The sequence below is a fragment of the Toxorhynchites rutilus genome, chromosome 3 (assembly GCF_029784135.1).
Source record: "Toxorhynchites rutilus septentrionalis strain SRP chromosome 3, ASM2978413v1, whole genome shotgun sequence".
Lineage (NCBI taxonomy): Eukaryota > Metazoa > Arthropoda > Insecta > Diptera > Culicidae > Toxorhynchites > Toxorhynchites rutilus.
This window is the reverse complement of record NC_073746.1, coordinates 232,313,664-232,330,283: the sequence shown is the minus strand read 5'-3', so window position 1 is coordinate 232,330,283 and position 16,620 is coordinate 232,313,664. Positions and strand designations below refer to the sequence as shown.

General features: G+C 42.5%; 1 protein-coding gene across 1 annotated transcript; it reads left to right on the top strand.

Annotated features, from left to right (window-relative positions):
* Positions 1-609: 609 nt before the first annotated feature.
* On the top strand, positions 610-954 carry LOC129774021 (uncharacterized). The gene has a single exon (XM_055777710.1). It carries the CDS (start codon positions 610-612, stop codon positions 952-954), a length of 345 nt encoding a protein of 114 aa, XP_055633685.1.
* The last annotated feature ends 15,666 nt before the right edge of the window (positions 955-16,620 follow it).

Genomic DNA, 16,620 nt, shown 5'->3' with positions numbered 1-16,620 from the left:
CTTGTTTTTCATAGTTTTAGTGGTCTCGGGACCAAGAGTGTTAGTTTTATTTATATTTTTTCTTGAAAGCCAAGCTTTTTACATAACATATCCAAAATTTAGATAGGCGACATTGTTTGTTCTTGAGATATGATTTTTCAAAATTAATCGATGATCTAATAAAGCAATTTTTACCCCTTTTCCCACAACAAAAATTCATAACTTCTGAAATACTGTACCGATTCAGATGGTCGGCATATCAATTTAAAGAAGAGTCATTGGCTTCAATTTGATGTGTTGAAAAACATAAAAATTATAGGAGGTTATGTCCAAGACACGACCACTTTGTTGACGTAGAACTACGCTGTTATTTCGTTCTAGTTGCTTGTTAATAACTTCGGATATTATATTACACACACACACATACACACATACACACACATCCACAGAGCAGTACAGCACCACAGAGCAGTACAGCAGGCAGAAATAACAGTTGGGGCGCATACTATCGTCTCCAAACGCGAACTTAAATACCTGGGTGTTATAATAGACGACCGACTCAATTTTAAGAGCCACGTGAAATACGCGTGTGAAAAAGCGGCTAAAGTTTCCACGGCGTTTGCTAGGATAATGCCCAATAATGCAGGACCAAGCAGTAGTAAGAGGCGCCTTCTGGCCAGTGTAGCCACTTCGATATTGCGATACGGTGGTCCGGCTTGGACAGCAGCGCTTAAATTACAACAAAACCGTAGACTGTTGAACAGAACTTACCGGATGACGGCGATGAGAGTAGCCAGTGCCTATAAAACGATATCTGCGGAGGTGGTATGTGTCATAGCCGGATTGGTTCCTATCGAAATCACTCTGAGCGAAGATAGTGTGTGCTACAATCTGAGAACGACAAGCACACAGAGCAATAGAGAAGCTCGAGTAACAGCAAGAGATGACGGCGATGAGAGTAGCCAGTGCCTATAAAACGATATCTGAGGAGGCGGTATGTGTCATAGCCGGATTGGTTCCTATCGAAATCACTCTGAGCGAAGATAGTGTGTGCTACAATCTGAGAACGACAAGCACACAGAGCAATAGAGAAGCTCGAGTAACAGCAAGAGCCGACTCCATGAGGAAGTGGCAGCAGGAGTGGAACAGCACCCCTAACGGTAGATGGACCCACAGACTGATCCCAAATATAATCAATTGGGTACAAAGAAAGCACGGTGAAGTCAATTTCCACTTGACGCAATTCTTATCCGGACATGGTTGCTTTAGACGGTACTTGCACAGATTCGGCCATGCAAGTTCACCGTTTTGCCCTGAGTGTGATGGAATAGAGGAAACGCCGGAGCACGTGGTTTTCTACTGTCCTCGCTTTGTCCAAGAAAGAGAACAAATGTACCGGGAGATCAGCCCAGATGTGAACGCTGGAAACGTTGTTCAACGAATGTGCGAAAAAGAGAGCACGTGGAATGCGGTTAATTCTGCTATTACCAAAATACTCACGATGCTCCAACGAAGATGGAGAGAAGAACAAAGAAGTAGCAATTCATAGAGATGAGTGCATGAGCACAGCCTCCTCCCGAAGTAATACCAAACGGTGGTTCCGGGGGGGGGGGGGGGGGGGAAAGGCAAGGCGCATAGGAGGTGGTTTTAGTGAGTAAGAATCTCACACTACCCAGTCAACATGGCGACTGGGTGTCTATGAAGATCTCCACCTTCTTCACCAAAAAAAAAAAAAAAAAAAACACATACACACACATACACACACATACACACATACATATCGAATCGTGATGGCGAAATTCCGTAGTTCAACGACTCCCATGGAATTATGTCCGGAAAAACTCGAGGTCATTGTGAATGGACTCTTTCCGCAGCACGACCCACCGACGTGGCCACCCACACTGTACGGTGAGGACGAAGCAGAGAACGCACAAGTCATCAACGAAGAACTCATCGCGGTGGCAAAAGGTCTAAAGTTGAAAAAAGCACCCGGCCCCGACGGAATCCCCAATGTGGCCCTGAAGTCGGCGATCCTTGCTTTCCCCGACATGTTTAGGTTGGTGCTGCAGAAATGCCTGGATGACGGTCTCTTCCCTGCGAAATGGAAGATCCAAAAGTTGGTGCTGCTCCCGAAACCAGGAAAGCCACCTGGAGATCCAGCATCGTATAGGCCTATTTGTTTGTTGGATACTTTGGGAAAGCTCTTGGAGAGGATTATTCTCAACAGACTGGTGAAATGCACGGAGGGTCATCACGGACTGTCGAAAATGCAGATCGGGTTCCGGAAAGGAAAGTCAACAGTGGACGCTATTCGGACAGTTATCGAGAAAGCTCAGGTTTCGCTTGAACAAAAACGAAGAGGCGATCCTTACTGCACGGTGGTTTTGATTGACGTGAAGAATGCCTTCAATAGTGCCAGCTGGGAGGCCATCGCCGAGGCGCTGCACAGACTGAAGGTCTCTGGCTTCCTGTTCAGGATACTGGGGAGCTATTTCGAGAATAGGATCCTAGTTTACATCATAGACAGGGGACAAATACAGAAGAACATCTCGGCGGGAGTTCCGCAAGGCTCCATCCTAGGTCCTACGCTTTGGAACACGATGTACGACGATGTACTAACGCTGAAACTATCCAGAGGTGTGGAGATCGTGGGATTCGCGGACGACATCGTAATAACTGTACTCGGCGAGACGCTCCAGGAGGTGGAAATGTTGGCGACTGAGGCTGTAGACATGATCGGTAGTTGGATGGACAGCGTAAAGCTCCAGATGGCACATCACAAAACCGTGTGAGCAAACGTAAGGCAGTGCTGCGGGCAGAGATATCGGTCGGAGGACATACCATCGTTTCGAAGCGGGCAGTGAAATACCTCGGAGTCATGATCGACGACCGTCTAAATTTCAACCAGCACGTCGACTATGCATGTGGGAAGGCTTCGAAGGCCATCAACGTGGTGGCGAGGATCATGCCAAATAGCTTTGGCCCAAGCAGCAGCACGAGGCATCTCTTGGCAAGTGTATCTTCGTCGATTCTGAGGTATGGTGGCCCTGCTTGGTTGGCGGCTCTGGATACCCACCGAAATAGGAGGAAACTCAATAGCACTCATGGCCATGCGAGTCGTAAGCGCGTACAGGACCATTTTGACAGAAGCTGCGTGTGTCATCGCCGGTATGATTCCCATCTGCATCACCCTGGCGGAAGACAGCGAGTGCTACAAGCGGCGGGAAACCAGAGGTATCCGGAAATTGAGAGATGGTAGCAGGAATGGAATACGGCAGAATACGGTAGATGGACGTGCAGGCTGATACCGGTACTATCGATCTGGATGAACAGGAAGCACGGTGAGGTTAACTTCTACTTGACGCAGTTTCTGTCTGGACATGGCTGTTTCAGGCAATATCTACAGCGGTTCGGGCACGCAGTTTCACCCCTCTGTCCGGAGTGTGGAGATGTGGAGGAAACACCGGAGCACGTCGTTTTTGTCTGTCCCAGGTTCACCGTAATGCGCGAGGGGCTGCCCTCACTTCATGTCGGGAATATTGTGGAGGAGATGTATCGCGACTAGAGGATCTGGAATACCGTGAGCAGTGCAATCACACAAATCATGTCGGAGCTGCAGCGGAAGTGGAGAGTCGATCAACATGCTGACAACGCCTGACTGCAAGGCGAACAACGCCGACGGCTGTTGCAACCGATGGTACCCCACGAGAGTAGCTGTGACGGAGTGCGCGCTATGTTGGGGCTTGGTTTTTGTGGGTGCGATCCCCACTCGACGTCTGGGTTAACCCTTCCCAGGTAAGGCTGGTAGAGCGTTCCTCACCTCTATGAAAAAAAAAAACATACACACACACACTTCTCTTCGCTTTGCTGTCTTCTCAACAGACGACCTTTCTAATAATATTTCCGGTCTCGAATAGCTTAGTTGTCATCCTTGGTGGATATAGTTGCTACTATCATGAGAAACAGAATGACACACAAAATTTCTGGATTTTTCTTGGCGAGCTGAGTATAGCCTAGCTTGATGATTCCCAATACAATTGTGTAGTTCAGAACCTTAATGAAATGGTGTTGGTTTCATGTAGTGATTGCAATGCCAGAGAAACCAGCGAGTAAGGAATTTGGTCGCGTCCACAGCTAAATCCGAAACGAAGACATGATATGACGCGAAACAAGGAAGAACAAGCGATGTTCATTAATTCGTACCTAGAACGATGCTGAAAAGTTGCCTCAGCGAGATCCAATGTTTATGCTCCAGGCAAATATTTCCCTTCATTCTTCTCTTTGTTCACTTCAAATCATTCCCCTTCGTTGATCGCCGAGAAATTGCAGGATATTGACGGCATGGGTAGCTCACAAATGTGCAGAACAAATGTATCGTAAAACGGAAATGCTTCTAGTTTTCATCAATTTGAACCATTTACACATCAGGGGATTGTAATATATAGCTTAAAAAACAAATCTTAGGGAATTTCAGATTCCTTCGATATGTAAATCGTCTAAATCCAACACCCCACGCCTTCCCCCCCCCCACATCTTCATAGGAGGGAGGGATGTCAAACTATTAAAGAAACATTTCTCGTTCCCAAAAACCCTCACATGCTAAGTTTGGCTCCGTTTGCTTGATTAGTTCTTGAATTATGCAGAAATTTGTACTTATGTTGCCCCTCCCCTCAGAGAGGGAGAAGGGGTTTCGTACCATCATAAGAACCACCCCCGATCTCAAAAACCCCTAAAAACAAAATTTCACACTGTTCGGTTCAGTAATTTCCAAGTCCATAAGAAACAGAGAGACAGAAAGACAGAAAGACAGAAAGACAGAAAGACAGAAAGACAGAAAGACAGAAAGACAGAAAGACAGAAAGACAGAAAGACAGAAAGACAGAAAGACAGAAAGACAGAAAGACAGAAAGACAGAAAGACAGAAAGACAGAAAGACAGAAAGACAGAAAGACAGAAAGACAGAAAGACAGAAAGACAGAAAGACAGAAAGACAGAAAGACAGAAAGACAGAAAGACAGAAAGACAGAAAGACAGAAAGACAGAAAGACAGAAAGACAGAAAGACAGAAAGACAGAAAGACAGAAAGACAGAAAGACAGAAAGACAGAAAGACAGAAAGACAGAAAGACAGAAAGACAGAAAGACAGAAAGACAGAAAGACAGAAAGACAGAAAGACAGAAAGACAGAAAGACAGAAAGACAGAAAGACAGAAAGACAGAAAGACAGAAAGACAGAAAGACAGAAAGACAAAAAGACAGAAAGACAGAAAGACAGAAAGACAGAAAGACAGAAAGACAGAAAGACAGAAAGACAGAAAGACAGAAAGACAGAAAGACAGAAAGACAGAAAGACAGAAAGACAGAAAGACAGAAAGACAGAAAGACAGAAAGACAGAAAGACAGAAAGACAGAAAGACAGAAAGACAGAAAGACAGAAAGACAGAAAGACAGAAAGACAGAAAGACAGAAAGACAGAAAGACAGAAAGACAGAAAGACAGAAAGACAGAAAGACAGAAAGACAGAAAGACAGAAAAACAGAAAGACAGAAAGACAGAAAGACAGAAAGACAGAAAGACAGAAAGACAAAAAGACAAAAAGACAGAAAGACAGAAATACAGAAAGACAGAAAGACAGAAAGACAGAAAGACAGAAAGACAGAAAGACAATTTTGGAAATGATTAGTTAACTCCACAAATAACTCACGATTGAAAGAAAAGAAAAATATATTATTGTATATTTATTTATTTGTCAATTCATCAACGGGCTGTAAGGGCCCCAATGATGTGCTTAAGGATATATAAAATTCTAAATCTACATTTAAATCTAAACATGAATCAAATGACATCGTGTTACAACTGATTACATCAAATTACAGTCATCACATATTAAAGATACACTTAAAAACAATAATCACGTGACTGTTTGTTCAGTAAAAAAAGAGCTAAATCTCCGACGAAGAAGCGTTCGGGATAAATGGTAATCGAACAGCTGGGCTACCCTGTTGAAAAGTCTTCGTAGACCATTTAATCCACCGAACATGCCGTAGTTTGTACGTAGGGCGGGCAATCGTAACATCAAGTTATTTCGGAGAGCCCGAGGTCGAACGTTGAAATTAATTTTTTCCAGAAGACCGGGACAATCGATGCGTCCTTGTAAGGTATCAGCTATCATCAAAGCCCTGGCTGTGTCTCTACGAACCGACAAAGTTTCCAAGCTGATCAGCTGACATCGACTCTGGTAACTCGGTAATCGGAGGGGGTCAGTCCACGGCAATCTACGCAGAGCATATCTTATAAACCTTCGTTGAACTGATTCGATCCTTTCGACACCGTTGCTGTAGTGTGGAATCCAAACAGCTGCACCATACTCTAAGATGGAGCGAGTGAGGGAGCAGTAGAGGGACTTCAGACAGTAGATGTCGGTAAAACTTTTAGCAATCCTGAAGATGAACCCCAGAGTTCTGGATGCTTTATTCACCATGTATGTGATGTGCGGTTTGAAAGAGAGTTGCACGTCTAAAATGACACCCAGGTCCTTGACTTCGCTGACACGCTCAATTTCCGTGCCGAACAGGACATAGTTGTGCAATATGGTCTGTCTCGTGCACGAAAACGAGATGACAGAACATTTAGCGGGGTTAACCTCCATTCGGTTTAGAATACACCAATTGGCAAAAGCATCCATCTGTCGTTGAAGGAAGCGACAATCTTCAATCGAGCTGACCTGAAGGTAAATTTTTAAATCGTCAGCATATGATAGCCGTGGACCTTCAATTACCAGATTTACGTCATTAAAGTATATCAGAAATATCAAGGGGCCCAGATGGCTACCTTGTGGTATACCAGACGTAGCAGCGAAAAAAGGGGATTGGCAATCACCTATAACGACGGCTAGTCGACGGCCAGTGAGGTATGATTGAAACCATTGTAGAAGGTTGCCGTTAATCCCAAGCCTGTCCAGTTTGGCGACAGCTATACTGTGGTTTAATCTATCGAAGGCTGCAGTCAGATCCGTATAAATAGCGTCCGTTTGGGCATGCTTCAACATGCTGTCGGTAATGTAAGAAGTGAGGCACAGTAAATTTGTGGTGGTGGAGCGGCCCGTCATGAATCCGTGTTGGTCAGTACTTATGTACGGTTTGCTGAGAGCGTCTAGCGGTTCCAAAATAACGAGCTCAAATAGTTTTGCCAAAGCGCAAAGCGAAGTGATGCCGCGATAATTGTTAATATCTCGTCTATTTCCCTTTTTATGGACTGGGAACATATGCGATATTTTCCAACAGGTCGGAAAAACACCGGTGGCTACAGAGAGTTGAAATATGTGGAGCAGCGGGATCAATAGGTCATTCATGTGCGTTTTGAGAAAAGCTGAAGGAATACCGTCGGGTCCCGGGTTGAACGACGTTTTGAGCTTTGAGAATGACCTTGAAATCATCTCCGTATTGATGTCGAACCTACTCAGAGTTTGGCTAGAACGGGGGAGGTAGCTAGCCGCATGCCTGATATAGTCGTCGGTTAATGTTTCATCGGTGAAAACACTGGCGAATTTTTCTGAGAATAGGTTGCAGATATCCTGCTGAGTAGAGGCCGCAATTCCATTGAATGTCATAGACGATGGCAGGCCAGCTTCATGGCGCTGCTCGTTGATAAAATTCCAAAATTGTTTTGGGCGGGATTTGAGTTTTCTCTGTAATCTGCGCTGATAATTCAGGAAAGATTGTTTCGCGACACGTTTGTATTCGTAATTGATTCTCGCATACTGGCATTGAAGAGATTGTGTGCGGTATCTGGTGAACTTTCTTAATGCGGCCCTCTTTATGGATTTCATTCGTCGAAGTTCGCGTGTTTGCCACGGTTTTCGGGACGTATGGAGGTACTTCTTCTTTGGCACATATCTATCAATGACATATGCCAGGACGTTGGAGAATGTTACAGCTGCAGACTCGACGTTAGCGGTATCTAATATGTCGCCCCAATTGAAGCTAGAGAACAACTGGCTGATATTACGATGGTCAGCATTTCGAAAGTCGTAAGAAACGACTACAGGTGAAATATTGATATCCTGTAACAGTTTTGTGCCAACGGCAACCAGCAAGAGTGGGTGATGAGGGGTAAGTTTCACGAGAGGAGCGGGAGCCTCGCATAAGAATGGGGCTGTGTCCTGCGCACTCACAAAGCAAAGATCCAGGCTACGGCCGTTCTCGTTAGTGACGTGATTAATTTGCGAGAGAGTGGCTAAGCTATAAGTATCTAGCATGAAAGACACGTTGGAATGGAGGGCTGAGTGACCCAGATCCGGATAAAGGAAACCGTTGCGTGATTTCTTCCAGGAGATTCCTGGGATATTATAATCACCCATCAAGATGATTTCATCTGTTGCTTTAGCGACTTCCAGAACGGAGAAAACTGACTGGCAATGGATCTCGATAAGTTCACGTTCTCGTGTTCGGTCAGGAGGGATATACAATGCGCATAGATATAAAGTGCGGTCGCCAAGTGTGATCGCCGTCCATACCTGCTCTAGACAAGACCATTTTTGGTTTTCTACAGCCCTCGTCTCAAGTCTAGAGTTCACGGCTACTAAAACGCCTCCGCCTCTAGCCTTACGACTATTATCAGCGTTCCTATCGCAACGAAAAACATCGTAATCGCAGCCGAACACTTGGTGAGAGAGTATACGTGAGTCCAACCAAGTCTCCGTGAGAACTACTATGTCGTAGCATTGGTCTGATACAACTACCCGGAAATCGTCGACCTTGTTGTTGATACCGCCAACGTTTTGGTAATATACACTAATTTCCTGATGACGGTTGGAAGAAAGAGCGTTGAAATGCGAGGTTGTGGTAGCTGGAACAACAGTGGCATCGAGGTTCGGCTCGGCATCAACCACACCATTGATGTACGCAGCACTATCAATGGGACCAATATCAGGAAGCGAAGAAACGGTACTGTAATCGTACTTGCCTGAAGTAGCAAGTTGGAAGACTCCCTCACCAACTCCGGACACAGGAACGGAATGTCTTGAGTGGCAGGAGCAGTCAGCGGAGAGACGACAGCGGTGCTCGACTGTGCCGGGCGGTTTGGGAGCTTCCATCATGCTATTTTGCGCGCATTCCGTTGGAAGTAACCACAGACGGCTGGAAACGGTCAGCGGTGACGGTGACGATGTATCCTCTGATTCGGTGAATGATGACCGACAAACAGCAGAAACGGCGGGAGCATCAGAGTAAGGTGCGGTATCAGCCGCACCGTCGATGTAGGCAACACTATTAGTGGGGCGGATTTCAGAAAGCGAAGGAACGGTACTGTAGTCGTACTTGCCTGAGGTAGCAAGTTGGAAGACTCCCTCACCAGCTCCGAACACAGGAACGGAATGTCTTGAGTGGCAGGAGCAGTCAGCGGAGAGACGACAGCGGTGCTCGACTGTGCCGGGCGGTTTGGGAGCTTCCATCATGCTGTTCTGTGTGCATTCCGTTGGGAGTAACCGCGGTTGGCCGAATGGGCAATGGCTATGTGACATTGTCATACTTATTGAAGAAAAGCAACTGAAAACGTACCGAGAATCAGGAACGAAATTAGATCCAGAGGAACTGTACTTGCCTGTGCAAACTGGCTGGAAGACCCCTTTACCAAGCCCAAACGCAGGTCCGGGACGACTGCTGACCGACGGCGTGAGGGGCACGACTGGGATGGGAGGAGAGGGGCCTTCCGAATGACTCAAACTATTGCGTCCCGGGCTGCAGTGAACTAACTCAAATTCATGATAGTCGCGGTCGGAGAAGATACCGTTTCTGGTGGCATCAACGGCGTTGTAGACTTCTTGTACTTCGTTGGAACTCCAAATTTTTGTGAACCGTAGTTTTCGAATTCACGAAATAGCAATCCTTCGGGCCATGTAGATGGGTCAAGTGCCTTTTCCCTGAACGAGTGGTCCAGTCCAATTTTAAAGGACAAAAAAGTGAGGGAATCCAACTCTCTGCCTTTTGGAATGAGCTTGACCACTGAAATATTATCCTCGGTCCCGAGATTAGCCTTAACCATAGTCGATACCGATTCCACGGTGACGTCTGGGCGAATTTTTGATACGTATAACCAGAATTTATGATCAGCATCATTATTGCAAATTGACACAGAAGCAATAATATTATAAGCATCTTAAAACTGGGTGAATAACTGATGTGAAAACGTTCCGGTACCGGTACGGAACGCTAAGATCGACCGTAAAATATTCAGTACGTCTTGATTTTAAACTATTCGAGATTTACAATAAATAATTGAATGGAATTGTGAATTCCTTCACACTGAGAAGAAGAGGGATTCAAATTGCTGACAAAAAAAATTGAGAACACACATTTTGTAAATGAAATGAGTGTTCAAGAAAGTTCGACTGAAGCCACCCTGAGGCCTCATCCTCATATGAAACAAGTTTTCTTCCGGCGCTTGGAAGTATTACTACAGCGTCTTTCACATTAAACGCTCACGCAAAAAAATAGAATAGCTCCTTATAAAATTGTTTTTTTCGATTTGTCGATGGCAACACTATATTCCCCACTTCGGAACGATAATATTCAGTTACTCGTTCAGTCTGATCGGATGGTTTAGTCAAGATTTACAATTTACGAGAACGTGTATTTTTAGTGAAATCAAATTAATCGAGCAACCGAAGCCTTAATGAACTTTGGTCTCTTATGGTTAGAATCTCTCGCCGTCGATTACTTACTCTAGGGGTACGTGAAGAACCATTGCTATGTTAATAGGCCACAAAATTTGGAGGAACTTAGAGAAGAAATAACTCGGATTTTCAACAGCATCACAGGCGTAATGTTAGAGTTGTGCATGAAGAATTTTGTTCACCGTTATAAACGGGTTTTTGAAAAAGGGGTGGTCACATCGAAAATGTCCTAAAATAAGCTATATATTTTTTTTTTAAATAAGTCGGTTCACTTTTGTAGAAGTTATTAAAAAAATTGTTAAAAGCGTTTAATTTAAAAACCCTGTACCTTGAAGCTTTTCACTTCGTTGTCCATCCCACATAATTCACTATGTTTCACTTTTACTGCAAGTTGAACATAAAAACTTATTAAAAACAGGAAGTGGGTTATATCTATGGTATAACCGCAAGGGTGACGTAGGACTATCGTTGATTTAGAGATCATTTGTTTGAAGTTGAATCTGAATTCATTCTGAATGAATGAATATTTGGGGGACTTCGAAAACGAGAGCGTTACGTTGGAGGCACAAGGTTTTATGCATCCAGTATTGGATACGGAAATATCCTACTGATGGGGAAGAATAATCTTCGGAAGCTATCCTGTTAATTGCGATTGATTGAAAAATCACAAAACCAAATGTATTTGGTCACAGTGTTACATGGATAGAAAACATTAAAATAAACTCTTTCACATGAATGTAATTTTAAATTCCCAGAGGAACTGGCAGATTATTTTCAGTAATGATTAGATATTTCCACATTTTCCCCGATACTGGAAGCCCACCAGTGGTTTATGCTAACTCGATAACCATCTGTTAATAGTACTTGGTTGAAACATATTTGGTCACAGTGTTACATGGATAGAAAACATTCAAACAAACTCTTTCACATGAATGTATTTTTAAATTCCCAGAGGAACTGGCAGATTATTTTCCGGATCTTTCTCGATGCTGAATGGCATCCAAACGGAAAGAATTCCGCGCGTGTATATGTGTGTGTGTGTGTGTAGCGGCTGCTTCGAGATCTTCCCGGGAACCGTTTGTGGCATCACTCTCCTCCTGATGGATTCCCTTCTGGTCTAAGGTGCACAAACAGGCTCATGGTGACACCGTTCATCCGCGCTTTCATGATAAATGAAGAGCTTCACCACAACAGCGACAACATGCTCCAATCGCTGTTCAATTAGAACTGAGTGGATTTCCGAGCGGCACTCGCTTATATACCGATTGGTGATCTCAATAGTCTGTTTTGAAAGCAATTCTAAGACTATTGAAACAAGTTTTTGGATCAGAAAGTAACAAGTATAGAACGCGTAGACCTTTTATCTTTCGAATGAAGTGTTTATCATACCATTTCGTTCAGTTGTTTAGGAGCTATTAACACTCAAAATCTCGTCTCCGTCGTAACGCTTTCGTTTTCGAAACTTTGATTTTACACCCCGGTATAGAAATGAAAGACGTAGTCCTACGTCAAAACCTGAAATTAGGATTCTCTCTTGTAACGAAGATACGAAATTGAAATTCTCTTTATGCGGGATTTTCACAATTTAATTTCTGGTTAAGTCTTGGACGGTCTGATACGCAGAATGCCAAATTTTGACCAGCAACTCACTTTGTGTCGTAAGGCCGGTATCAGATCGCCAATACACTAGATCTACCGATTCGACGGACATGTGTACATCATAATAATCTCAGGCAATTCCTAGCCCATGATTACCATTTCAGCATATAGCTTAAGCAAATAAAACTAAAAATTTACAGGACGCAAAAAATAGTGAATAATACTCATGTATTATTCTTAACATATGAAACAAGTAAACAGACTGGGCTTCTTCTTGAATGGCGTTAACGTTCCCTGTGGAACTTTTGCCGTCTCAACGTATGCATTAACTAACGTCATTTATTAATACTTAGTTGAGATTTCTTAAGCCAAATAACACGCCTTGAATGTATTCCGAGGGGCAAGCTCTAGAATACGTGTGACCACAGTGCAAGTCGAAGTAAATTTCTTTGACGAAAAAATTCCCGGCCAGAACGGGAATCGAACCCGAACATCCGGCATGACAACGCTAACCACTCGGCCACGGGTGCACAAACAGACTGGGCTATAGAATGTAAATCATCAACAGCATCTGAAGAAGTGTCTGAAAGAAGAAAAACGCACCCGACAATCAACCTTTTCCACCAGCACTAGATTATACCAAGTAACCGCCTATCGCTATGCAGATTTTGCACACAATTTTACCTCCTGGAAGGATTTTTTCAATTTCATTCTGCCGAATACTTCCTGGAAATGAATCAATATCCGCTGGGTGAACTTTCAATGACAACAACTAATTAATACTATGAACCCAAGAAAATGTGTTCTTTGAATGAACCGTGAATAAACGAATTTGGAAAATTCTCCATTTTTACGTGTCACTTTTAGAATAGGTGAAAGATTTTTATTTTAATTGAGAATGACACTAATATTCCATTGAGGAACACCACCTTCTCCGTATATCTCTAGTATCAGCTGCATTATTCAATTCATCGAGGCTTGCATGAGATTTCGATTCCAAAAAAGTCTTTATCTTGGCGGACTGTGGGAGGTGATGAAATACTTCTCGACAGTTTAACGCATTTACAGAGACAGAAACATTTAACTTGAATAGTACCATGTTAGAAATATTGGGTCACCTACAAATTGTACCGATGAAAGTGCGCTACACATTCAACTTCCCGTCACCGTGAAGTCAACGTAAAGGAATGAAATGTCAAATATTCTCCCATGGAAATAGTATGGCAGTATTCACATACACCATCACCGGCGACTTTGACGTCGGCAAATAAGTCCAAGAGAATAGTTGACGGGAAGGTGATGGTTCTGCTGTATGTGTAGCGCATCTAACTCGTTAAAGTCATCACTTTGTACATCACAGATGGAAGAAACCACAAACCTGTTACCAACATATTCCCACAACTTTAGGAAAGTTTCAGTTTTTTAAACACAAGCATAAACATCGCTTTTCGTTTTACAGGCAAACTGGTTTGTGTGCGATTCGTTGTTTGTGCGACGCTTTCTGAGTGACTTTATTAAACCAATCGCACAAATATCACACCCAGGAAGCATAGTTGGAGGATCCGAACCTTGCATCAAGTGATAGTCACCTGGTTCGGTCTCAAGAAAATAGACTATCCCCGTTTTGCGGTAGAACTACGTTCTTCAATGAGGGTGCCAAATAAAAAAAATGTTACCTTTTTTATAGCTTCAACGTTAATAATAAATAGTTTTTTGGCCGTGAACAGGTCTTAATGATGCTCAGAACCGATCGAATTAGAAATTATCTATGATTAGTTTGATGTGCAATCCATTACAATTCACCAATCCAGGAATATTTTGAATTAACGGAGATCGCACTCTTCTATTCCCAAACATAGGTTCTGTGTTCTGTGAAGAACATGGCACAATTTTCATCTACTACTCAAGTTCAGTCGCTCGAAATATGCTATGAAACGTCAGAACATTGGAAAATTTCATAAATTTATCCACGACCACAATGCTTTGGTTCGGTTATATATGACCTGCCAAAAAGTCATGAACATCAATTCAGGTCCCTTATAATCGTTAAAATTTGAGTCTTCAATCAATTTTGAACCATTTATTATTCTTTTCCCTCTAGAAGTGTCCATTATCTGGTGTATGTTGGATGGCGTGAAATAAACGAAAAAGTACGTTTTTCCTATGTCAAACCACATAGGGGTTCAAATAAACCGCCAAAATTTCTTATTTAATATCCTTTACAATATTTGCCATACAGCTAGTGATTTGGTTTGGGGGCACTTTTTACTCCCTTACCTAACCACTCTTTGGAAATATAAAAAAAAAATTTTTGATGCCGCACAACACTGAAAAAAATCTGATAAAAATCACACATATCTAGAAAAGCCGTAGAAACACATTTAAATATGAATTAGAGAAGTACTGAATCTCTAAATCTCAAAAAAAAAAAATTAAAAATTTCAATATTTTTTTCGGTACTAAAATTTTTGATGAATTTTTTTTTTGATAATTTTTCTTGATATACCGTAGTAAGATGCACATTCGGTATTTTTTTCAAATTTTTATCTCGGATCTTTTGAGGGTGGCGTGAAATAAACGAAAAAGTACGTTTTTCACTATAGATCCTACGTCAAACCACATAGGGGTTCAAATAAACCACCAAAATTTCTTATTTAATATCCTTTACAATATTTGCCATACAGCTAGTGATTTGGTGTGGGGGCACTTTTTACTCCCTTCGGCCAGGCCCTTTGTTGGTTTATCATTCCGGATATTTTTTGCGAATCTGTCGAAATTTTATAAATAACTATTTATTAAAAAGTTCCGGGGACCCTGAAAAGGTTTAATGGCTTACGTGGTTTTGTAGAATCATTTCGAGAAGCAACGATTCTCTCTTGCCTTTGCGAGAACAATACACTAATTGGTCGCCATTTGTTTCTTTATATCGCATTGCACTAAGTATTTAACGAGAGGCATCTTCCGTGTAACGCCATTCAACAAGCATCAAACACGCGTCTAACAGATGCACTTAAGAATGAAATATCGCGAGAATGGCCGTTTATGAAAAATAGTTTCTCGACTCTCGGTCAAAACCGTCAGCAAAGCTAGGAGCTTGCTGCATCAGAACGGAGCCGATGCGCATGAGAGTAAATACGAATGGCAACTAAAAGTATCGAAGGTGTGCTCTTCACATGTTCAGGAGATGAACAAGTTCTAGGTTTCGCGCAGCGAAAACACGCAACACACACAAAGCCAAACACTGATGGCTAGAAGCAATTTACACTTCTCTCTTTTTTCACCTGCTTTGCCATGACTGCTCGGATGGTTGTGTTAATTGCAATGCCAGATGCACTTCAAGTGAAATATTCGCTAGCGTTCACAGCTCGAGGGGAAACATAAAACACAAAACGAGCAAAATAAGCGACCTTTGTTGTTTCGGGAATAGAAATATTTTGATAATTTTCCTTCTTCTTCTTCTTTTTCATTTTCTTCTTTATTGAATTAAAGAGACTTTAAACTTTTCAGGTCATTTGTCTCTAGTCTTCAAAAAGACCCTTGGAAAACTTTCCTACTCGTTCACCTCCATTGCCTTGAAAAGCACTCGACCCCTCGCCATCGAGCTTGCTCAGCAACGGTGTTGTCCAGTTGGTGTCCTCACGAAGAATTAATTTTCTTCATAGGAGATACAATACTTATACGCTAGCGACAGCTCACTTGCTATGCAAGAATGGAGTTTACTTCGCAAAAAAACGTGACCTGTTTTCTGATTTGGCATCCTTAATGTAAATCCTACGTCAAAAACAGATTAATCACTTAATATTTACAGTTTTGGTAGTTTTCCCATCCGTTGGAAAAATTTCAGGAAAAGTCACGAATAGAATTATTTTCAACTGATAGTGATACGTAAGAGCGAGGGTGAAAAAAGTGTTTCGTTGTAAGTAGTAATACGTAACGTCAGCGTGACGAAAGGGACTGTGAGGGAGTCTCATCAATATTTTTTTAACCCAGTAAATTCAACAGCGTCAAGTGTCCCGTGAAATCGAATAATTTTTAGATAAATAGATAAAAATAGTGTCGCCGGTTTGTTGAAAGCATGCGTAAAACAACATTTGGACAATTGAAAAGTCGGTTACCTTTTCATGTTTCCCAAGAATAATTCTTCACCGCCGAGATTGGATTGGATTTAGGGGATTTATTTCGGTTAACTTCTCAGGTATCCCAAATATAATCCTTCATCATCGCGATTGGAATCGTATAACAGAATATATCACCAATAAAACTGATTTTGGAGAAGTTCTCTTCTCATGTTTCCTAAAGTTGATCTCCGCCGTGGCGATTTTATGAGAATAATATTTTTTTCGATAAAAAGTACGTGCGATAAATTAGAGA